The sequence below is a fragment of the Haliaeetus albicilla genome, chromosome 23 (genome assembly GCF_947461875.1).
Source record: "Haliaeetus albicilla chromosome 23, bHalAlb1.1, whole genome shotgun sequence".
Classification (NCBI taxonomy): domain Eukaryota; kingdom Metazoa; phylum Chordata; class Aves; order Accipitriformes; family Accipitridae; genus Haliaeetus; species Haliaeetus albicilla.
Genome location: NC_091505.1, coordinates 1030007 through 1054251, shown reverse-complemented (window position 1 = coordinate 1054251; position 24245 = coordinate 1030007). Strand labels below are relative to the sequence as shown.

The window sequence follows — 24245 nt, the reverse complement described above, 5'->3', positions numbered from 1 at the left end:
ACGTGCCAAGCATTTCCCCACACCTCAATATGGCATTTGGCAAACCAGCCCAGCTCGCCTCAGGCTGGTCCAGGGAGGAGGCCCTGAGGAACAGGGCTGCCGAAGGGCAAGCCCTGACACAAGGGCAAGCCTTGATGGTGGCTCCTCTTGAATCCTTGCTCCGCACGCTCCCATCCAGCTGCCTTAACTCAGTTTGGTAGGGGGGGCATTTCTTTTCAAGAGGCCCCAGGAGAATGCAGGAGCTGTTTCCCTGGGTGAGGATGACCCTCTGTCCACAGTGGAGGAATCAGAGCATCCTTAGGAGATCCCAAGGCAGCGGTATACAGCTCAACAAGTGAGCCCTTCAGCCACAGCGCCATGAAACTTGCTGCCATCTCAGCAATGTTCAGAGCTAGACCAGAACACCAAGGCCTCACGCTCGGAGCCAAATCACAAGGCTTGGGAAGGAGGGGTAGGCTGTCCCATATCTCTTGTAGGAACTGCTGTCACCTCCCCCTTTAAAGCCAGTGATGGGAGCAAAGGGCACACACTGGTCCATGGCTTGAGCTCAGCCTGTCCCAGTCCCTCCATCGCCTACTGTGCCGTGGAGCCAGCACTCCCTGGAGTGCATCAAAGGCACCAGTAGTCCCCTGGGGTGTACCAAGTGAGATCCACATGATGGAGCCATTCCTGTGAGGCCGCAGGGGAAGGTTGCTTCCACACTGTGCTGGAGTATTTTTCCAGCAAGCAACCAAGGACCAAGCCCAGTGTGCTTTCTTCACCCCTTTCCTCTTCTTCCCTGCACCCATCACAGGCCCCGTGGGAACCCAGGCTCCTTTTGGGGGCACATTTCCTGCAACTGGGGCAAAGCAGCACTTCCCCAGGGTCAGTGCCATGAGCACGGGGCTGCCCCACGGCAGGGAAGGAGGCAGCCATGGGGCCCTGGAGCCCTTAGCAGGCTGGGAGGTGCAGGAGCACCCTAGGCCCAGCATCCCTGTGGGACCAGTTTGGCCCGTTGGTGCATGGTTCCACCATGGGACCCTCCTGGTCCTTCACTGGCACCAGGAAGTCAGAGGCTGTGGTCCCATGTGGCAACCCATGCCTTGGGATGTGACCTCCACAGTCGCTCCCATTCCCTCCTGGATCCCCTCACCAGGTCCCTCCTGCCTGGAATGTTGTCCCCAGTCTCTTCAAGGTGTGTCCGGGAGACACCAGGGTGTCCCCTTTATCCCACAATAAAGTCAGTCCTAGTCAGTCTGGAAGGGTTTTGGTTGGAGAGGAGCCACAAGGATCCAGGTCATGGGAGGTGGCTCCTGGCGTCAGTGGGTGACTAGTTTTAGGGTGCACATGGGTCACAATTGTCCCCTGTAGCCTTCAGGCAGAGCACTGGTGGTGCAACCATTTTTGGATGTGACTGGATCCCAGATGATGCTCAGCCTCTTCCCAGCTGTCTAGGTGGAGCAGGACTCCTGGGAATCCCACTCTGGAGGCCACAGAGCCCCACTCAAGCCCTGACCTAACCCCCGCTAGAGCAAAGCGCAAACCCTCTGAGTTCCCAGCACATATCTCTGCTGGGAGGGTTCCCACCTTCACCCTAAACCTAACCCCAAAGATTACCCTCACCCCAGTGTAAACTTCTTGTAACTCTAGATCTAACTAGACCTCATTTTTCTGTCCGAAACACTTCTCCAGCATCACAGCATTGCCTTAACTGTAGCATCAAAAGTGTCCCTAGTCTGAAAGGTTGGGCAATATCAAAAGACTTTCCCTGGCTCCCAAAGTCACCCGACCACCAATGGTTATAGATCAGGCAAGTCCTAGCCTTACCCCAACCCTAAACAAAGCCCTAAACCTAATCCTGAACCTTACTCATAACCCCAGACTTGGCTCCCACCCTACGCCCAATGCCCAGGCCCATCCACCGGCGTAGCCCCAGCCCTGCTCCGACTGCGCGGCTGCCACGTGCTGTCAGAACCTGCACCTCAGCCCAGACTCTGACCCGCATCCCCTCCTGTCCCCAGCACGGAGCTGGTACCCAGCCCCAGCCAGCACCCGCTGCTCCCCCACGCAGGAGCATCCTGCCAGACCCCAATGCTTCCCGGAGCACCGACCCCGGCTGCGATTCCCCAAACCCACATGGAACAAACCACTGATGGAGCTTTGGTCCTCCTTTAAACATCCCCATCCCTCCTTGTCCTCCCTGAGCTGCAGTTCTGCCAAACACTCCAGCCTGGCTTTCTTTTCAAAAGTACTGTATTATTTTTCAGCCACTTTTGGGAGGGGAAGGGGTGTCGAGTCCTTCAGCTTCTATTCAAGGTGCCAGTGTAAACAGAAATATTTTGAACCACAACAAGAAAAAATAAGCTATGCCCACACATTAGTGTACAGCAGCTGTAGTGAGGAGCTCATAGTGATGGGCTGGGAGCTTCTACGGAGATAAATTTCCATCAGCTCTCTGCAAAGGTTGAGTTTGGGGGAGTTTCAGAGTCACACGTGAAACCAGACAATTAAATCCATTGTTGAACAGAGATTGCTGCCCCATGTGAGAAACTGCTGTCTAAATACAACCTAAAATGACAGATGGATGGAGACCTACGGAGCAACAAAAAGGAGCAACTGCAAAGCTAAATTCTCTGTGCCCTGATTTTTTTGCCAGACAATATTGTCACAATTCAGGGAAAACAAGCATCTCTGTAATCATCAGTGTGTATTTTTTGTTTTCTCCAGAATAAAAGTCACGGACTTGCAGCTGATTGCAGGTAGTCCAAACAAGAGGAGCTGTGACACCAGATCCATCTGCCCCCAACACTAAAAAATCCTGGTATAGCTCATTCCTGTCTTCTTTCTGTCCTGCTGTTCTCCAGCGTTACCCGCCTTCCTTCCCTACCTGTCTGCCCTAGTTTTCTACACCAGTACTCCTCTGGGCACCAGTTCTCCTCCCATCACGTCCTGTACCAGCTTCCTACCTGCCTGCCCTCTTCTCGGCACCCTTCAACTGCATTTCCTCGGAAGTAAGATCTAAACTGTGAACATGAAAATTGACATTTCAAGCCAAGAGATTATAAGTTACATGATCTCAGAAGACAGATGAAAGACAAAAAATGTTGCGTGCAAAATTCACAGACACCTCTTTTGCTGCCCCTTTGCCTTTGACTTCCCCTTCCACACACAGTGACTCTTTACCCTCCGTCATGCTGGCTGTGGCTCGGTGCGCTGGACCGGCCCACCCGAAGCAGAGCTGTCAGGATGGCTGCCCAGAGCATCCCTCCCTATGCCATTGTTTCACCCAGGGACAACCCAGCCCATGGGAATTACTGTGTAAGGGGCTGCCGGGCCATGTCCAGCAGAGTAAATGGAAAGAAAATGAACAGAAAATATTTGCTGATAACTGTCATTCTGCCAGATCAGCTGGAAGTGTACATTAGCATGTAACTAGCAGTGACATCCAATGCCTGAGCAGTAGGAGCAAACCAAACCAGACATTTCTCAGCCAAAGATCATGAAAAGACACCATCATCTGTAAAATACATTAGAAGGTCTACTGACTGAATATTAACTCAAGGAAAATTAAAGTTTATAATCCTCATAGTATATTGTTCCCTCTTACTACACCAGCCATACATTTTGGGGTTGATACAGTGTTTTCTGTCTATAAAATGAGCAGTTTGAAACCTGGGTTCAGACAAAGAAGAAAGCTGTGATTCATTCTAAACATGGCAGGCCAGGGTGTCTTTGCAACGATGCTTCTGTTGCTTTAGGTCCACGAGACCTTTCCCTCTGCACAAGCCTGTGATACAACAACACAGGGTAAATGGGATCCCAAAGCACCCACTGCACAAAGTTGAACTGCAGTTTCCATCCTCGCCGCCCTGCTAACAGTCCCCATCCACTTCTGTCTCAGGCCGCTCTCCTCCCTGTCTGCGCAGGGGGTCTCAGCCCCAGGCTACTGCTCCCCCCATCCCTGTAAGCAGCCCCGCAGACCCCCACCAGCGCCCAGAAGATGCCTGAAGGTACACCAGACAGGGTCTACTTTGGACCTCTGAGTCCCATCCGCCGAGGACGGCACAAGCTGCCAGGCACCTGCCTGCTGCTCCCCAGTCTGCACCAGTTCGCTGTCCCAGTGCACAGGGCTGGTGGTCATTTAGAGGGGAGAGATTGTCCTCCCCGGGCAGGGACATCACGAAGCCACCGTGCAGCCCCCGCCTGCACTGCCACCCAGAGTGCTGCTAACCCTGAGCCCTGAGCTCACGCACAGCTCCGGGGACAGAAATCTCGTGCCTCAAACCCCTGGGAAGAAAGCAGGCTACAGCACACACCAGCGGCTTTCCAGCTCGGACCCAGAGCACGCTCCCCTTCCACACTGCTGCCTACACAAGCGTGCATGCACAGCCACCGCGCGAGCAGGCGGGTTTCTTGGTTGCCATCTGGCAACAAACCCACGTGTGGAAAGCCTTTCTGCTGGCAACCTGCAAACACATCTCCTGCTGTGGGTCTGCCTACACCAGGACAGTTGGGCACGTCTACTGGTAGCAAAGATGCTCCCGCAGGCATTCATACTCCTTTCGCTTCTCCGCTCCTCCAAAGCGGGACAGAGGACTCATTTTGGCTGGGGAAAGGTTGCCCAGTTTTGTCCACAGAAGGCAGTGCAGAGGGCCTGGCCCAGGCTTGCTAGATGCCAACATCCAGGTTTAGGAATGAGACGCTGCTGTACAACTCTGATGAGACCGAGCTGCTCTCCAGGGTGCGGGTCCGACCAGGCAGTGGGGATGGAGCATGATCCTCTGTTGAATCCTCACTCTCTGGGGTTCTAAGAAAGTAAAAAAAAGAGAGATGCTATTTGCAAACTGCTGCTATCACCCGCTTCGCGCCCAAATGGCCTCTAGCAGTGACCCCGAAGATTTGCCATCTCTTTGAACAGTCCTGAAAGGAATGTGAAGACAGACGAGGAACAGTAGTGGAGATGACCGCAGAAAACCCATTTCACACAGGACAGTCCATGTTTGCTGAAGGAATCACCAGCTCTACAAGAAGACCGAAGGCTGCCGAGCATGCCCTGCTTCAGACCTCAGGGGAGAAAAATACCTCCTGCGTTATGTGCCATGATCGTGGGCCCAGATCATGGGACGCAAGGCCCTTTTGCCCCCATTCTTTAATCACAGGAAAGGGCACGAGCTCAAATTCTGAGCCTCTGTGGGACTATCCTATCTCACAGCCAAAAAGCAGATGTACAGACACAGCTGGCAGTCACACACACAGACACATGAGCACGTGCGACAGGCAAAAAATGCACAGAAATGCAGACAACACCAAAGGTGAATAAAATTTGGAGGAGGCTAGTGATGGGGCTGAAAATGGAGCAAGCATCCGTGTGTGATCCTGAGAGGCTGGAGCAGCAGCAGGACAAGAGCTGTGTAGGTATGCACAGAGAAAGATGTGTGCAATGGAGGAGTTCTGATGCAGGGCAGATTTGGGTAAAGGAGAGAGCATGGCACAGGCTGGGGAGGAAAAAAGGAGAACAGGGAGCTCCAAGGGACAGAAAAGCTGGCATGTTTCAGCTGGTGGAAGGCATTAACGCAGGAAGTGAAGGATTTTAGCTGGGGAGTTCATGACTGGAAGTGGTGGAAGCAACAGGAAAGATGGGCAGGAAGATCAGCAGGATCTGTCCGTCACTTGCCAGCAGCGCGGTGAGTGTTGCCGCAGGCGGGCTTTGCCCCGGTGCAGCGAGGTGCCCTCCAGCAGCACCGCGCCCTGTGGGGACTTACGGCACGGTGTTGAACTTCCTGCGCAAAAGGTAGTCGATGACATCGGGGTCTGTCTGAAATAGCCTCCTTAGGATGTCACATTGCATTTCTGGAGAGACCTGGGAGGGATACACAGACACACTCGCTCATGGCATCTCCTCCTCTCTGGAGGAGGACGAGCAGAGGCAGCCAAGGACAGCAAAAGGACTCTGGGTCAATACGTGCTTACAGACCCACCATGTTTGTGTCATATCCACACACCTCCCAGGGGTCTGAGCAGGATCTCAGCCCCTGCTTTTCCTGTGCTAACCCAGGTCCTTTGGCTCCCTGCAGACCTGGCAATTGCTACAAGGCTTTTTGGGGACCTGAAATGTCACATTCCCATAGACCTGTAGGAAATGGACATTTCTGGTATTTCTTGGGAATTTCCCAGGTCCACTCCTAAAACCAGGGCCAGGAAGACTGCTCAGTGTATGCTCTTGCCAATCCAGGGGATTTCTGCCAGGGTTTCAAAACAGTTGCACAACCTCCACTGGGTTGTCCCTAAGGAGAACAGCCACTTCAGCTATGTGACCGCCTGGCACTCACCTGCATCGTGTCCCTTGGGGACTGCTTCAGAGTGCCTGAGACCACACGAAGCACCCATGGTGCTCGAGCCAGTGCCTTGCTGCACATCCTCAGGGGCTCTCCCACTCAACCACCGTACTCGCCTCTGAGCAACCCTGCCTGTGCTCGGGTACCACATTGCACCACTCTCCTTCTCCACCAGCATCTCCCACACTGGCAAAGGGAAGCATGGAGCCTGGAGAGGGGTCCCCAGTCTGTCATGCCTCCCTGGCACTCGCGCTGCAGCAGGGCAGAGTGGAGAGAGCAACAGCCAAGGCTTGAGGTCCACCTGGACAACCACGCAGAGCAGGATTTGGCCAGGAGAAGATGCAAGAGGCTCCTACTGCTGCCTGCAGGTGCCCTCCAGGGAAGGGTGGAGAGAGGATGGAGCCAGACTCTTCCTAGAGGTGGCTGGGCACAGGCCGAGGTGCAGCAGGGATGAGCTGCAGCAGGGACAATTCTGACAAGGAGAGAATTCTTGCCCTGAGGGTGGTGCAGCCCTGGGACAGGACCCAGAGAGGTCAGAGCTCTCCTTCCCTGGAAGTATGTAAACCCCAGCTGGGTGCAGCCCTGATCTAGCTTTGAAGTGAGCCCTCATCTGGTTGGTCTGGAGGCCCCAGAGCTCTTGTCCCATACGAACCTTTACATAAGTCTAAAAGATGCTTTGGGGAACCCCAGGTTGATGTGTCACCTAGGACAGGATGAGCACTCCTTGCCTCACACTGATGGTCCAAGTCATCCACTGAAGAGCAGATCTGAAGTGATCCCATTCTTCACTGCCATCATCAGCTCTCCCCACTGTTATAGCCTCCCCACATCTGCCTGAGGCTGTGGCATCTCCACTCCATGCCATCACCTTCCAGCTCCTTCCCTCTTCTAAGGTCTCCCATTTTTCCCTCTTCTTTCCCCCCTTCACTGGAACTTTGGGGCAGAAACAGTACTGAGGTGCCACTCCTGCAGTTGCTGTTGGCCAGTCGTTTCTCATCCAAAACAAGCTCAGTCAGATGTCACCAGGGTGGAAAGCGACAGAGAAGATGGGACTGGTTCATGGCATGACCCTCAGCTCTGCCATATGCCAGTAACAAACCATCCCAAATTAATATTTACACCTGCCATGAGGAATGAATCACATTTTCACAAGCTGACTCGAGTCACCTGCTGCTAAGTGGGGCTGTGAATACATCCTTCCTTCTGCTGCCATTAGAAGAGTTCAGAGGGGAAGGAAAAGTCTAGAGAAGCTGCCCTGAGAAAGCCTCACCTACCATGAACAAGGTCTGGTAGTGCTCAATCAACCTCTGGAGCACCAGTATGATGGCAGCACTATCTTCAAAGTTCATGGCACCACCATCTTTTTCTCCAGGCTTCTCTTTCTGAAGGATGTTGGGACCAAAGATTGTGGCCAAGTTTGAAACTGTCATTTTATTCCCAGGAATCTAGCAAGCAAGCACAAAAGGAAATTGCAGATTATAGATGCACTGGCATGAGATGTCCCAGGATAGCCTCACCCACCCCAGGACGAGCTGCTGAGTGAGGCCGGGGTGTTGATTTGGATCCAGTTTGGTCCTCTCCAAGCTGGTGGCAGGGCCAGCATGATGGGTTTGTGGTGTTGGAGCACACGCTCATCCCCTCCTTGCATCAGGGCCTCCATTCCCATCTACCTCACTTACACAACACCTACCAGAAGGTAACAACCAATACTTCTATGTCATCTTACAATATGGGACAAAACCAGTCTCTCTGAACCACGGAGAGACTTAGAGCTTGAATTGTCCAGAGAAACTACAATCAACCTCAATGCATGACGATAAGTCCTTCATGAAAGCTGAAGGTGGAAAACCAGAATTAATCCACAAAAAATGCCCCTTGCTCTGCCTACAGACACACAGCCAGGTCTCTCTGGGGTTACTGCAACCCAGAAAATCACTTAGCTGGACTGAGAGAAACCCAGACCTGCCACAGACAAGGGGATGCATCAACAATTCGGTTTTGCCAAAGGATTCACACGGGCTTGCAAGAAGCTCTGCTTGATTTTAACCAACGAACTCTGAGCAATCCCTTCTTCATGCACTTGACCCATTTGGGCCAACCTTACCTCCTGGCCATCAGGGCCCCAGGAGCTCTCGGCATGCCGGGCCACCTCGCTGAGGAACCGCAGGAGCCGGTGCAGCGTGTCGCTATGGCAGGGGGGCAGCAGGAAGAGCAGCAGCTGAAGAGCAGCCAGCTGCGACGGACCCTCCATGGCTAGGCAGAGAGCAGCCCGTTAGTTAGTGCGGTTCCCATCCCACTAGGCACTTCCAGCTGGACAGCCCTCTTTTACATCCATGGGAACGAGCTCTGAGGGAGCCAGACTGGCGTCTTACCCTTCATCCTGTCCATGCGAGGATAAGCACTCAGGCTGCGACATGATTGCATTTGGTATTTTATAGCCCCATAGTCAAAGACTGTCCTTGACCAGAGGGATTATAATCCAAATATCACACACACACACACACAAAAAAAAAAAAAAGCACAAACTACAGCAACTGCACTTGGCAGTGCCAGGCAGCACATCGCTAATCCCACTGCTGTCAAGAAGTTTTGGCAAAGAGTGGTAAGGAAGGATCTAGGAGCCAAACGTTTGAAAAATTGTACATGCTGTGATGTGAATTTTCATGGATTCACCCTACAGTGCACATGCAGTTCAGGGCCATTCAGCCTTTTTTATTAACTGTATCAGCAAGGGAAAAGAAAGTCACCTCACTGCAGTGATAGTGATGCTGAGCTGACAAGGGAGGACAGGGAGACAGCAAACACTCAGCCAGCCAAGGCTCAAGAGAGTGCCTAAAAAAGAAAAAGGAGGATATGATGCAAGAGGGACATTCAAAGCTCTGTGTGATGGATGGCAGGTCAGGAAAGAGCCGTGGATGAGGGACTGCGTTGTCCCATATCCTGCTCTGGTGCTGGATGTGAGGGGAGGCTCCTTAGATCACTTCTATAGGGAGAATTGGCAAGATCTTCTGGTTCAGGTGTGAGGATCACAAACCCAGTGTGAAGATCCGCTCAGATCACACACCCTAGCAGTGAGAAGAAAATGGGCAATGACAGTAAGCGTGCAGTGGAGTATGTAACTAAACTGCAGCCCTGCAACCTGCTGAAAGTCATGTCCACCACACAGCTGGATGGGCTCAAAAAGTTGCTGGGCAAGCAGCTGGAATAGAAATCTACTAATGGCCGTAAAATGTTAACAAGAGTTCAGGCTCCAGTTACTTGGAGACCACTGGAAGGTGGAATATTGGAGAAAACAACACTGTTTGTACACATTCCTCCAAGTAAGAGACCCTGGTTGCTCCTGGAAATGGGATAGCAGTCCAGACCAACTTTGCTCCAGCAACATGTGCCCACCAATGTGTCAAGCCTGGAAGACATGGCTGTAGCCTGTATGCATCCAAAAAATATATATATTTCAGCATTGTGAATATTCTGCAGTTCTGCTTGGCTTTTTGGGAAAATGGCAAAGGCAATCTTTATTAACCTTCTCATCTCCCAGAAATAAAAAAGAGAAACCTATGTTTTAGCCAAAGTAACACCAATTTCCACTGGAGAAGGCATAGAGAAGGCAGTTCCTCTGACAGTTCCTAAGCATTTGCTTTACACTGTGCCCTAAAAGTCCTTAGATGACAAAGGTGCATCATTTATTCTTCTTTGTTGATGTGGAAGCAGAGATTCAAGGATTTGGATTTGGAGAATCTAATCTAAGGAGAGAAGGATGACAAAAGGGAAGCAACGAGATGGTGAAGGAGACCAAGAAAGACTGATGCTGGAAGCTGTGGAGACTGCCTAAAAACTCAGTCACCTGAAATACGGAGGGTAGGGGGACCTGGGCAGAGGATTTGCAAAGACACCCTTACAGGCAGTACAAACTGCTGGGCTGAGCTCCTGCGCAGCACGCTGAATTGTGCTGGGACCTGGTACTGAGCCAGGTAATTGCATGAGAAGAAAATTCCCTTTTTTTCCTTACAAAACCAAACGTGGTGGGTGGACTGTGCAGAGTGAGAAAAACACACCCCAGGTACTCACAGGCTGTGCTGAGGAAGGCTGCATAGAGCTCTCTGGGAATCAGTGAATCCGGCATGTCCCGAAGAAACTCTTTGAGCAGAGCAGCCACATCATGAACGCTTTGATGCTCATCTAAGAAAACATCCAGTCCTTGATCAAATTCCTCCCTCAGCTTAAAGGTGGAGGAAAGGAGAAGAATAAAAGCAACAGTCAGTTATTCCTCTTTATACAAGTCATGCTGTCAGGATCTGTCCTTGTACAGAGCTACTGCAACACCAGGACAGGAGGGTTGGCTTCTCCCAATGTCCCCCTGATACAGGGCACCCCCAAAAAAAGGCATGCCAGAGACCAACAGCCTGCTGCTGCCCAGAGGATGGAACACAGGACCAGAAGGAATTCCTGGCTGGTGAAGGGAGCCCGGGGGGGGGGCTCTGAAGTGCCAACCAGGGGATGGAGGCTCATCTGCTAAAGGCAGCTTGGAGACATGAAGCCTGCTCTCCATGACTGGGAGAAGGACCCAGCAGCAGGTTACAGGTTGTCTGTGATCCAGCATGTGCCTGAGATATTTTAGACCTCTCCATGTCAATGTCTGCTTTATTCATTCCCCACCCACACAAGCATCTGTCCTTTGGATGCGGTACTGCTACAAAGGACGGAGTAAATGTCTCACTTTACCTGCTGAACTCTTTTCTTGGAGCTCCCAACACGGAAGATGCCCACAGTTTGGAGACCTGGGAGACAGACAGGTTAGTGCTCTGCATTCCCACAGCCCCCTGCCACCCGACTAGTCCTCGGAGCGCCTTAACACCATGGAAGTGGTTCTCTTGCACTGCACGCGAGGCAGTGCATCCTTCCCCGCTGCTGGCAGAGGGGGTAGAAAGAAAGGTTTTTGGAGCCATAAGATTTTCTGGGGTTGTCTGTGGGTCAGGGAGGAGGTCTCATCTGTACAGTCACTCTGAGCTGGATGCTGGATTTGCAGGGGGAGTTAAGGTCAGAGTGCACCAGGAGATGGGTCACTGATACACACAGTGACATTCACTTCTCAGTGCAGACACTACACCCAGCTCAGAGGGCTCTCCCTGGGTGGCTTTTTGGGAGCATGCCCTGCCCCAGGAATCACCTGCCTCCTCACATCTCGGGGAACAGCCGGGCCAGAATGTCCCAGCCCACCACCCAGGATGGGTTTTACCAACCTACTGTGGGATGGACCATCTGGCTGGAGAGACGTGTGTATTTACCGTGCGTTTCAATGTGTTTGCAACATCTGTCCACAATCCGCGGGACTTGCCGGGTGATGGGGTTGAGGCTCAACATCTTTTTCTTGCCCAGGCTTCTCCGTGGATCCAGCTCGTGGGGGTGTGACAACTGCAGTGCCTCCAGCAGCTTGGAAGTGTTGTCACTCAGGTCAGTGATGGAGTCCACGGACATTGCCCCCTGAGGTGGAGCAGAGGTGATTCACAGGGTGGCAGGAACTACCCCACAAGATCCCCATACACCATCACTGCCATGACCTCAGAAGTTTGCAGGAAAGGGAGGCATCACCTCCAAAGGAACATAGAGGTCTACAGAGCCTGGCTGGGGTTGCAAGAGAACCACAGAGAGACTTTTCATCTCCCATGCATTCGTTTATGTGCACTGCTCCTAGTGTGAGGTGTTTCTAAACGCAGCCTTCCTACAGGGGCAGACCCTACACCCCACACAGACATGGGGAAAGAGGAAACATCCCCAAATCTTTCACCTTTCACTGCGTAATATACTGGATTTAGTTACCTGTATTGGAGCCGCTTTACACACGTGGTTACAGGCACTTAGCAAGAGGCAGGCGTGGGACTCTACTCCAAAGAGACAAGGCAAACCAAACCCAGCCTGTTACCCACCTCCCCTCACAGGAAACAACACTAAAGCCAAGAAAGTGGCCAAGGCTGACAGGCCACCCCATCTTCCTTGCCCTTTGATGCAAGGGTAGTCAATACTGCAAGCAGACCAGCTCAGTGGCACAGCTGATGTCCCCACAGCAGCAAGGGAGCCAACATGACCCACCATTGACGGCCACAACTTCTGGTGGGAATTTCACAAGCGCGAGGCCCAGTCTCCAAGACGCAATGCAATGGAGGAGAAGAAAAATCCACGTGACTGATGACGAATCACTTCCTATCCCTATCTACCTTTGGCTACCTGGGATGTCCTTCGGGTAACCTTGGCTCCATAAGAGCTAAGCTAGTGTCCCACCCCTCACAGTCCATCTCTTGGGGGAAGTAGGGACATCCCATTTCCCCGAGGACAGACTGGGACCAACCCAGCATGCAGCACGAATAACTCACATTCATTAAGAAAAGACCCTGGGAAACCATATTTATTGCTGAAGTCAGAGCCTCCCCCCCAACCTTCAGCACCATCACAGTGCAGCCCAGTTTTGCAAACGTACCCTTCGCTGGCTCCAGGAGCTGTTGTTGAGAAAAGTTGGAGAAAACGACTCCTCCAGGAAGACCCCGCAGGGTACCAGGCCACAGCTCATGCCCGTCGGGGTCCTCTTCTGCCTCTGAGCCCGAAATCTTGTCACTGTCGCTTCCACCTCCAGGCAGAGCCGGCGGCTCTTTTTCACTTCTTCCTGCAGTTGCTTGTAAGCACGATCATTGGCAATGACTTGGAAGAGTGGGATCCCAAAAGTCTGAGGAGAGCAGTCTAGGGAAAAACATGGGAGAAATGGAGAAGTATCGCTAGCAGGAAAAAAAATGACAGGGAGCTGCACTGGCACAGCCCAGCTGCCAGGGACACACGTGCATGCCTGGATAAAATAATTAACCGACAGAAGGGAATACCAGTAAAGGTAACCACCAGCAGAAGAGTGAAGAGGACAATGTACAAAACTGATTCGATACATGACAAGGAGTTCTGTAGCTTGAATCCTGGATGGCAGTCCTGTAACTATCAGTGCCCTTGCATGCCCTGTCCCCTCCTGCTCCCTGCTCCTCCTCCGGCTCCCCAGGAGCCTGGAATGACTGGGGTGGGTGGGAAGAGCATCCGCAATGACCCTGGGCAAACCCAGAGGGGAGCTGCTGCCCCTGGAAAGCCCCGGGGCATTGCGTGGTGGGACTCAGGGTGCTGGGCAGTCAGGGAGCTGAGCGGGGAGGGCACGGCGTGGGAGATGGCGTGCTGGAGGAGAAGGAAGGAGATGCAGGGGAGCTGGGAGGATGCCAGGAAAACTGGCCTCCATCAATGTGCTTGTTGCAGCCTGTCCCAGTTTTTCCTGAACCTTCCTTCCTTTTATTGTTTACAGACTCATGAAGATGCCATAGCATCTATGAAGTGGAGACTTCATAAATCACCAGAAATATTTGATACAAAAGATTCTTACCAAATTATAACCTCCAGATTTCTACAGGATTTGCATCAGCTGTGTCTGTTCAAGAACAGTCTTGGTATTAATGGCATTTTCCCCAAATAACTTTCCCCCTCCATACCTCCTTGCAGATACAAGGAGAGCTCTCCTTACTTCCAGCCTCCACACCACCCTGGGCCAAGGGGTTTTGCAACTGGAGTACAAGCCACAAATCCATTTAGTAAAATCAGACTGCTGCTCAATGATTTCCTTGAGCGGACTTTGTACTGGTGTGAAGAAAATTAATAAGTGCTCATTCCCAGCTGGCTGTGCTCTACAATTCTGGTTTCCCCAGGTTTGTGGCCAACGTCCTTCAAGGGACAATAAAACAGAACTCGAAGCAGCAGGACCAGGGGTAAAATGGGCAGATAGAAATATTCATATGTGTACATATTTACAAATGCACAGTCATGCCCACACATATTTCATCCACACACATATGCATTCCTTCCAGACCCTCTCATGCTTGTGCACGTATTGTTACACCCCACTCTGGAGAACAGCAAAACAACATGGGACAAAGCACCTTGCTGAATTTGGGCACCTCCCAGCTCAGCCCCATCAAAAATCACCAATTCTGTTTGAGAGCAGGGACCAAAACCTGGGTAAAAGGGAGGCTGCTCACCTTTCTTCTCCTTTGAAAAGCTCTCCAGTTTCTGGCGGATAGATTTACTGCCCTTAGGTCCAACTACAAGGAGAAAAGAAAGCAAAGGTTCTGCATCATTAGGCTGGTTTAGTACAGTCTCCCCTTAAAGACGTTTGCCTTTCTGCACCCTCGCAGGCAGAGCATGGCCACAGGCACCTCCCACAGGCAGAGGGATGCTGTGGTTCTGACGTGGCCGTGGCCCAGAGAGGATGCATGAGGGCATGTGGGATGGCACGGTGGGCATCGGCTACCTGGGGGCAACAGCCCCAGAGGTGGCCACCATCCTCCCAAAGTGGAGGAAGCGACCCCTCCACACCCAGGCAGCTGGACCCCATGGCACCAAACCATAGTCGTGGGTTAAAAGCACCCCAGCTGTGGGATTCACCCCACCTGGCTCAGACCACAGCCCTACAAACGTCTCTCCATCAGGGTTTACTGATGCCTTACTATCCAGATGTGCAATCCAGCAGTGCACAAAGCTACAGGTCAGGGCATATGAACCATCAGGCAGCCAGAAAAGTAACTGGCCTTCCAGAACAGAGTCAAAATGAACCACAGCTGATCTTTCTGGTGGCATCTGAGCTTCCCGTGCACTGCCAGAGGAAATGCCTGATGCTGCAACAGCTACCAAATGCGGTCTGTGCATGGGATGCGCTGGGAGACTGCGGTGAGTGGCCAAGACCAGCCACCAGCAAATGGGTTCTCACACATGAAAGGGCAGTGGAAAAACTTCAGCTGTCCAAAGGCTGTAGCTTAAAACTGTTCTGGCCACCTTTAAATTCTGCGCCTATGTTATACAGGACTCTGTATTAATGATGATGTCCTAACAATCACTTAATGACTCAGAAAGCTACCCTAAATCATCCTCAGAGGTCTGGTCTTGACACTGGAAAAAGGAATCCAGCCCCAGAAAAGCTTTTATGAATGTTTTACAGAGCATAGACAAATAAAGTTAGACAAAACACATACCGCCAGAAATCCCGTACTGATCCTGGAAAGGCAAGCCCTGCTCCTAAGTATTCCCCACGTTGCACATCCAGGAACAGCAGTCAGCAGCAATGAACTGAAAACTCACTCACTGCCCACCCTAAATCCTTCCAGGACACATCACCCTAATCTGGCTTGTGGTCCTTATTCCTGAGGAATTCTCTTCCTAGAAATAGCTTATATAGTTGTTTGGGTTATTTTGTAACATTTAGAAGAAAGCTATGAAAGTTGGTATGAACAACATGTGCATAAAAGAGTAGCCTACATTAATTATTCTGCAGCACGATATGTGTTGTTTCATTCAAATGACCAGATAGCAGGAAGATGAAGAACAGCCTGGAGACAAAAAGAAAACAGCCAAGGAAACAAAAGGCCAACAGAACTCCAGTTTCAGCATAGAGTTAGGAGGGTTGACACAATGTGCTGAGCCTGAGCATCAGCATAAGTCTCCACTCCTAAACAAACCATGAGGCAGCAGATAGTAAAGAAACCATCAGGATTCCCCTGCCCAGAAAGCCTGAGCTGGTATCTCCATGACAGAGTAACACATATGATCCGCTGCAAAGCTAGGACATGAGGACAACTTCTTTTCACTGAGATGCATTACAGCAAGCTTGATGCTGTGCATCCTTCAGAGATTTAATCTTTCTTGGTCATCTCCTGCCCAAACCACAGACTTGTTCCTGCAGTCTTGGCCAAAATGAGATTTAGTGCCCATGACATGTTTGCTCTGTTGCTCAGGAGGATCACCCTGAGGGAGGCTGTTTGCTGAAAGGTCTGAGATGCTGCAGAAGTTTGTTGGGATTGAATGAGGTAAGGGACTGTCGGAAGGAAAAGAGCAGCCCAGAGGGTATCAAAGCCGAAGGTTGCCCCAAAGGATGGTTCACAAAGGGATGCACACTCCCTGATCTGCATCGTCTAGGTATCTGGAGATATGAGGATTAAAAGAGGTGCTGAACACTTTTTCCTTGAGGAAAATAGTAACAACCGTGCAATGGCTGTTTATTAAAGAAAGCGGGAATTTCACATTGGGTAGATGTTGGGGAGCAAGTACAGACAGGTGGATGGACTCAAATGGAGAACATGCAGCCCAAATTCAGGCATTTCCAAACATTATGAACTTCCCTTTAAAATACTGGGATAGGAAAATGACGTTGCAGGTGCAATAGTTTCATAGCTAATCCTCAGCATCTCGCATTGACTCCCAGCCAACTAACTGCAAAAAAAGCAACTAGCAGGTAGAAATCTAAAGGGTACAAAGATAGACAAAAGGAAGGAGAGATTCCCTGACAGCAACTGCTTCCTTCAAAATGCAGGTGATCATGAGAGTGATGTCCAAAATACACACAAGGATGAGATGAGGACTTTGCAGTCACCTGCACTTATCCCGCAGCAAGGGAGGAGCCCATCGGATGAAATGCAGCATGTTTAACAGCAAGGAAGGAAAGACTTTTTTTTTTTTTTTTTGCACTGCACAGTTCCCTAGAGAAGCTGCTGCTGCAGGGTGTCACTGAAAATGGGGTCACAACAGCTCAAAATAAATAAAATAAATAAATAAAAAAAAAAGAACCAGGATGTTTGTCTGGGGTGGCTGGTGCTGCAGCCCGGGGGCAATGGGAGTTCTGGGAATGAGAGGGGAGCTTTCTTTCTGTTAATCTCCTTGAAGCTATTTCATTGCATGAAATCTTCCAAACATTAATTAAGACAGGAAACTAAACTCAGATGTCGCCCGAGTAAGTACTTGCTGTCCAGTATGAGGTTGAGGTTGGGCGTTAGGAAATGCTCCTTCCCTGAGACAGAGATGTGCGGGGGCTCCATCCTTGGGAGGTCCCAGCCCCAGCTGCCCTGGGCTGGTGCTGGTGACAGCCCTGCTGCCAGCAGCTGGTGGGGCTGGAGACCCCTGAGCTCCCTTTGCACCCGCACTGCTGGTACCACGCGACCCTAGGGCTGGTGAGCTGTAGGCATCTCCTTCCTTACTGGGATGCCAAAATAAGGCCCAGGGCAGAGGAAGCATTGCAAGCTGGTCTGTCCACTCTTGAGTAACGAGTAAATTGGGGAAGGAGTCAGCTGATGCCCAACTCGCTGTGCTTCCTTGGTTCAGTGTGTAGACATCAGGGGACGCAGGCAGCTATGGGAACCCAGACAATGCCTGTATGTCTATGTAGGCCAGGACAGGGGAGCTCATTCCCTGTGGAGCTTCTATATTTATCTGCCCATTAATTTCAGCAGCACTTCTTGTAACCTTGCATAAGCCCCATCCCAGCATGAGGACTTTGTGCTGGACATTAATCCAAAACCAAAAGCCTGTTCCATCCCAATGGCATTAAGATAGTCCCAGTAGAAGACCTTGCCAAGTCATATTGCATCTGGTTTGGATTAGGGGGATCAGAGGCAGACAACAGGCGAGGTCATATTCTCACACTCCTATGGACACACAAACCCTCCTCGAAAGGCTGATTAGGCCTTCGAGGCTCAGACCAAAACAGGGAACAGCTAATAAAATGGACCAAAATGTGTCACAAATGTCTTTCCATAAACATCATCCCATGTTATGAAGTGTGGGCATGGGGATGAGTAGCAATGACGGCTCAGACCTCAGCTTCCCCTCAGCAGGTCCGTCCTCTCCCATCCTCTACCTTTAGCCAGGCTGAGATCTCCAACAAGCAGCTTCTTCTGCAGCTGGTAGAGAGCAATCTCTTGCAGACTGGCTCTTTCCAACTCCGAAAGGCTGTGCAGGGCCACAGGCTGCATTTTGGTGCTTTGTCCTGGCAGAAGAGCTGAGATAAAAGGTCCTCTGAAAAACATATGTATATATAAAAATAGAAGAGTCAGGAGCACATTGCGGAGATGCCTGCTTTAGGAGAGAAGCTGATGAAAATGCCACAGGGTGTCTTTGCAAGTGCAGGAGACACTTGGCCCTCTTTCACCTCTCCAAAGAGCCAGTTGATCTGCAGGTGCCCCAGCCACACCATCTCACTTTGACCTTCCAAGCAAAGGCCTTGGAGGCATCAGGGAATACGTGAGGGAACCCAGCCCTGGCTCTGAAGACCCTACAGGCTCCCTGAGGCACCTCACTGCTTGGCAGAGTAGCCAATTCTAGCTGCCATCTGTTTTCACATGAAGCCCAACACCAAGAGGCTCACATACACAAGACGGGGCACATCCTGGCCAGCCAGAGTAGGGACTGTGGTCCTGATGCTGGGACTTGGCCATTCATCACCATGGGAATATAGTTCCTGGCTGGCATCAGCCTCGAGACCACGCTCCACGTGAGCGGAGTCAGGATGGAGGCAAGTGCAACCATCTCCTTACCAAACCTAGAAGGCACAACGTGTTCCAAAGCGCAACAAAAACTCGTGCGAGGAAACGGCAGTAAGCAGCCCTTCGCCTGCTTGGTCTGACACCTTATCTAACACGCTTCTCCCTTCCCACCGCGGAGCTGCTCAGCAAACAACAAACACGTGGAGCAAGGGGCTCCATCCCAGCGTGTCCTCATGTTGTGCCCACAGACCTAACCCTCAGCTGCAGGTTTTGGCAGCCACGTTGGGACCAACTCTGGATACATTCAGATGCGGACCTTCTTCGCCCTCCTGCCCCGCTAAGAAGTGGCACCTAACAAAAAGCTCCTGGCTGTTGCGGCAGCCTGAGCATTTCCCAGCTCCCTCCAGACACCCGCCTTGCTTTGCCCCTGCCCTCCAACGATCTCCACCAGATCAGGGGGACCCGAACCTTTTGGCATTATGTTAACAGGTCCCAGCAGCCCATCTTCATGCAAACCAGCTGCTCCTGGCCAGCCCCTGACTGCAGCTCAACACAAGCAAAACCATGGGCTCCGGGTGGAAAGGGCTTGGGACGATACCAGCCTCGAACTGCTCTTTGGAGGATGATGTGCGGATATACACCCCTCCTCTCCTTCACCCACACCCCACCACACACTGGGTGCCAAGGTTTAAGGAATAACTGAGGAGCGGTGACCTCCTGAGAGGGCCTGGAATGGCTCAGACTCGGGCTGGTTTACGGCGGCTGTTCAGCCTGGGGACGCCGGGGCTGCACAGACGCTGCTGCTCCCTCTCTCCTCCTACAGCATTGCTCCATCAGGCAGGGAGAGGCTGGACAGATGCTTTCCACTCTGCAGAAAGGCGGGCATAGCAGTTTCCCTCCAGGGTGAGTGAAGACAGCTTTGGGTTTTTGTTTTTTTTAGTCATAAAAAACTTCTGAAACCTAAAAAGCATCACACATCCCACTAAATTAGACTTACAGCCGCCTTTTATTCACAAGCTCTTCTTCCCTGCCTTTTCCCCCCATTTTAAATTGGCTTATTTCTTAATTTAATACTTAATGCTGAGCTTCAACTCTTGTAAATTGGACACTTCCAGCATCGCCGAAGCCTCAACGATGCCTTTACCCCCAGCACTGGCTGGACCTGCAGCCCACAGCCCCGCGCAGGTCACGGCCAAACACCGAACGCCCCGTCCCCTCTCCCGCATCTTTGGGGAGCTCTCCCTGTTTTTTGCAGCCTCCTGGAGAGGCCACGCAGGGATCCACACCGGCTCCCAGCTCCTCGCCCTGCACTAACCTGGGTGTCCCCAGCCTGCCGCAGTCCCGCACCCTGCAACGCCTCTCCGGCACCCAGAGAACCCACAGTCCAAAGAGCAAAAAGCAGCAGTAAGCGGAAGAAAGGACTGAGGTTATCAGCATGTGCACAGAAAAGATGTGGTCAGAGTACAGGCTCCGAAAGGAGCCTTCCCAAAGACAGCTTTAAGGCAATAATGAAAAATAAATGCCTGGAAATCCCCTAAAGCCAGTGATAAGGGTGAGAACACGCAGGACCGTGACGAGGCAGTCGGCGCAGGCTCTCGGATCAGCCTCAGCACAGCGCTGGCTGCCCACCTCCATCCCCTGTGCCCGGGGAAGGCTGTTGTCTGGGGCAGTGTTTATTTTGGCCAGGTTTTCAATTTCTAAAGATATTTAGAAAGTTACATAAATTTAACAAAAAAAACAAACATAAAAGAGTTGTTATGAACTCCCCAGAAGGGCACACCAAAAGGGAATTCAGCTAAAGACAAAGATATTCTTGAAACATTTGACATTTATTACAAAAGCTACGTGCCTCAGCAGGGTCGTGGTGACAAACATGAGATGCAGCATAGCTAAGCCGCCTGGCTCAGCTCAGTATCTCAGGCCAATTAAAACTGGGGTACCTGGGTGCCCATGACTGTCTCATACACTGGACTTGGGCGTAAAACACCCAGGAAAAGCTGGTGCAATCCTACTTACACAGCAGCTAATCCTGCAGACAGCCAGGTGTAGCACTGACCCCCACCTGGAGTTTGGAGCTCAGGGGATGCATTAGCAAAAGAGCCAGAGAGTCACAATACCTGGTTAAATTTAGGGTGAGGCACAGCCCATGGACGCATTCATGCCTTGCTTGAAAAGGGGCTTTTTCATTATTAAATTACTAAACAACATCAGGAACTGTTCTTTAGGCTCTGCAGCTTGCTTTGGCTGCCCCTTAGCTTTCTGCCCCTCCATGTGCTCCCTCCCAAGCTCAGCAATCAGCCTTGAATGCAATACATGGCTTTTTATAACTTTCATCCTGCAGAAAAACACATCTGTGGAAGGGAGGAGGAGCCCTTTAGGAATGTATTTTATTTATGTCTCAATGGGGCTGCATGTAAGAGGTCAGTCTTAAACTAAAATAACTAACTAGTCCTACCAAGCTTTGCAGACAGAGATCCTGGGACATGAGCTCCCCTGGGATAGCCTGGGTGGGAGAAGGGGGCACAGATAAAACGTTGGCTTTGACAGGCAAGAACATCTCCACTTGCCAGCAATAGTTCAGGTGTTTCTGCCACACCAGAAATGAGGGACGAGCAGAAGCAGTGCCTGAGCAGGAACCTCCCGGCAGGACAGGAGAAACTCTGCTGCCAGCGGATGCTGCAGATGGACAGACAAGCCCCTGAGACAGACACACTGAAAGAAATTACTTTTCTGCAGGTGAAGCTCACAGATCCAGGCAGAGCCCACATTCACAGCCCCTGCCCAAGCCAGAGGGATGGTTGGAGCAGAGTCACGGAGGATGCAGCTGCCTTGGGGCAAGGAGGAGGAAACCTGATTAGGAGAGGGAGCAGAGCAGAGGGAAAGCAGGAAGGAGAAGTCAGGGCAAGCTGCTGCTTATCTGGCCCTACTGTAAGCGCTACGAGAATAGCCCTATAAAATGCCACCATCGCCAGCTTTCTGACAAACTCCTGCTTCGACTGTTAACCCCGAAAAAACTGGCCTTAATTCTTGCAACAAGCATGTATTCACACTCGTGGGAGGAAGCTAGATGGGGACCACCGCCGACAACTTCAAACTCCCTGAGGTGGGTGATGCCCTGCAGAGCCCCGTATGGCTGCGGGGTGGGCAGGAGTTGGCAGGAGAGCTCGCTCCAGCCTGGGCAGGCACCGGTGCTCCCCACAAGGAGGGAAACGTCAATACGCAGCAGGGGCAAAAGCCAGAGTACCGCAAATCCTCCTTCAGAGGGGGATGTCGTAGAAAAAAAAATCTTATTAAAAAACAGAAATAAAATGCCTTTCACTGGGAGCATTAACAGGGCAATTCCTCTCTGCAATGACTTTCCCTGCTTATTTTTAGGACTAGGGCTTATTTAAGGAAATCTCATGGGAAAAGCTCAGCTCAGCTGCCCCTTCTATTCCTGGGGAGCTGCAATTGCTCCTCCATTTTCAGCAGCAAAGTTACTCTCTCCCCAGCTGCAACAAAGGGCTGACATTTACCTTCCTCGTTTCCTTCTCGCAGCACAAGCAGAGGTAGCCTGGGCTCCCTTCTCTTCCTTCGAGACGATGGTTTTCAAAGCAGTGTCTCCACTGTGTCTCGCGTGGCCCTGTAGAGCGGGCGGGAGAACCTTCTCTGCCTGCTGGCGGGAGGAGAAATGGAGAAGTGATGGAGAGGAGACACTGCAGCTGAACACGGCCGAGGGGAGGAGAGGGGTGATGAGAATGTGAATTTTCTGCCAAAAGAAATGAAAGCCAGAAACATTGTCGTGTGGAGAGAGGGGGCAGGGTTACATGGGAAGGAACAGCACTTCCCACGCCTGACAGCGTTTGTGCCTTGGCAGGGGATCAATCATTGCTCAATCAATCTATCTCCTCTACCCCCATACTTTCCCCACTTTTATCTATCAGTAACTAGGGCACCTACCAAAGCATGAGCTGTTCCGGCAGATGAAACCTGAAAGAGAAATTTGCTGCCTGGGTGCTGGTTGATGAGGGCCAGTGGATGGTTTTCACCTTGGCTCTCCATGCAGACATCTCAGCTGCTCCATCACAGCAACTTCACAACGACCAAGTCTCCAATGCAGGCAGGCACGGGCAGGCTGGGCCACACACATGGCTGCCCTCTGCACCCAAAATGGGTCTGAGGTACCACAGGGGTCCCCTACCTTTGAAGAGCTCACAGACCTGATGGGGTAGATGTACAGCTAGCATCTTATACAACGTGTCATACATGGGGGGTTGCAGACCCTCCTAAGAGCCTTACAAACCTACAGCAACCCGCAAGACAGGCGTGTTAACACCCAAAATTGGCACCTCACTGCACGTCAACATGCCCATGAGCACCTCAGGCACCGCAGCCCAGCTCTTGGTCCATGACATGGTGATGATAGGGGTGCAGCAGCACGTTCCCTTGGCCACAGCTGGGGAGAAGCTGAGCTGAGGACACGGTTGCAGAGCCCCGGGAAGTCATCCAGTGACTGCTCCGAGGGGATGCATGCAGCTCAGAAGAGAGTGACTGCCAGTGTGAGGTTTAATGAAGGACCATCTCTGCTCCCATGCCCAAAGAGAAGGGAAACATCTGCAGCCCCTGCCTGTGCTCCAGACTTGCCCACCGAGATGCACGCCAGGTCACGGCACTGGGGTGACAAGCCTCATCTAGGACTTGTCTCACTGCTGCTGATGCTAAGAGCTTTCCTCTTAGCAAAGGGTCCTCCAACCCCCCCGAGGACTCAGATGTCCCTCAACAGCTGGAGCTGCTGTCTGGTGCCAGGCAGAGTCCTGAATGAGATGTCCACTCACTGGTGGCCCTCCCATCCCCAGTGGGATTGCTAGCATGAGCTTCCACGTAGCATCACCCGTGAGCGCGAGGCGATTCCTGGCTCCATCCCTCCAGGACATTGCAGTCCCTCACCATGTTCTGCTAGCACTCGGATGCCCTCACCATGACACATCCCACCCCAGGCCCAGCTCTCATAGCTCCAGAACATCTTTCTCCAGGAAGGTCTGGGTTATCCGCAGGCTCCCTTTTAAACTAGACACCTCCCCTTCATTTGGGACCCGACTCTGCCACTGCCTGCTGCCCGAGGCATCTCTGCATCTCCTGACCCAGCAGGCACCGGCTGCCTCCAGCCAACTTGCTTCCCTCCCTGTGGCAGTTGCATTTTGAGAGGCCACAGACAGGCTTGCAGCTTCCTCCAAAACATGCAGCCATTGCACGAGAAGCCCCTTTGCAGGCTGTCGCACCTTTGTGGAGGCTGCCGAGCTCCCGTTTTCTCTGTGCATCACCTCATTGCCCATCTTTGTCACCAAGTATAAACTGGTGTTGCTGTGCTGCACCAGACATCCACCCCAAACACTGCCATAATCAGCAAACTCCATCTGCTTTGAAGAAGGAAGGAGGTGGTCACGGACCTTGAATTCACTGCCTGTTGAGTAAAACATCAGAAGAGGCTGGAGAGGAAGCAGGGAGCGTTTCATAGCTGTTTGTGGCTAATCACTTGCTGGCCCACTATTTATGAACGCTCTTGAAATTTACTACAAGGACAGTGAAGCCCCACGTTGGCAGAGGACTTGGGATGGAGCACCTCTTTTCCCGT

General features: G+C 51.8%; 1 protein-coding gene across 1 annotated transcript; it reads right to left on the bottom strand.

Moving 5' to 3' along the window:
- Positions 1-1644: 1644 nt before the first annotated feature.
- On the bottom strand, positions 1645-22323 carry ARHGAP36 (Rho GTPase activating protein 36). Its single transcript, XM_009912894.2, has 11 exons — positions 22150-22323; positions 18010-18167; positions 14366-14428; positions 12787-13043; positions 11600-11795; positions 11037-11092; positions 10383-10533; positions 8419-8567; positions 7589-7759; positions 5742-5839; positions 1645-4786 (listed from the first exon to the last, which is right to left on the bottom strand). Exons 2-11 carry the CDS (start codon positions 18122-18124, stop codon positions 4648-4650), a joined length of 1395 nt encoding a protein of 464 aa, XP_009911196.2. The 5' UTR covers positions 18125-18167; positions 22150-22323; the 3' UTR covers positions 1645-4647.
- Between the last annotated feature and the right edge of the window lie 1922 nt (positions 22324-24245).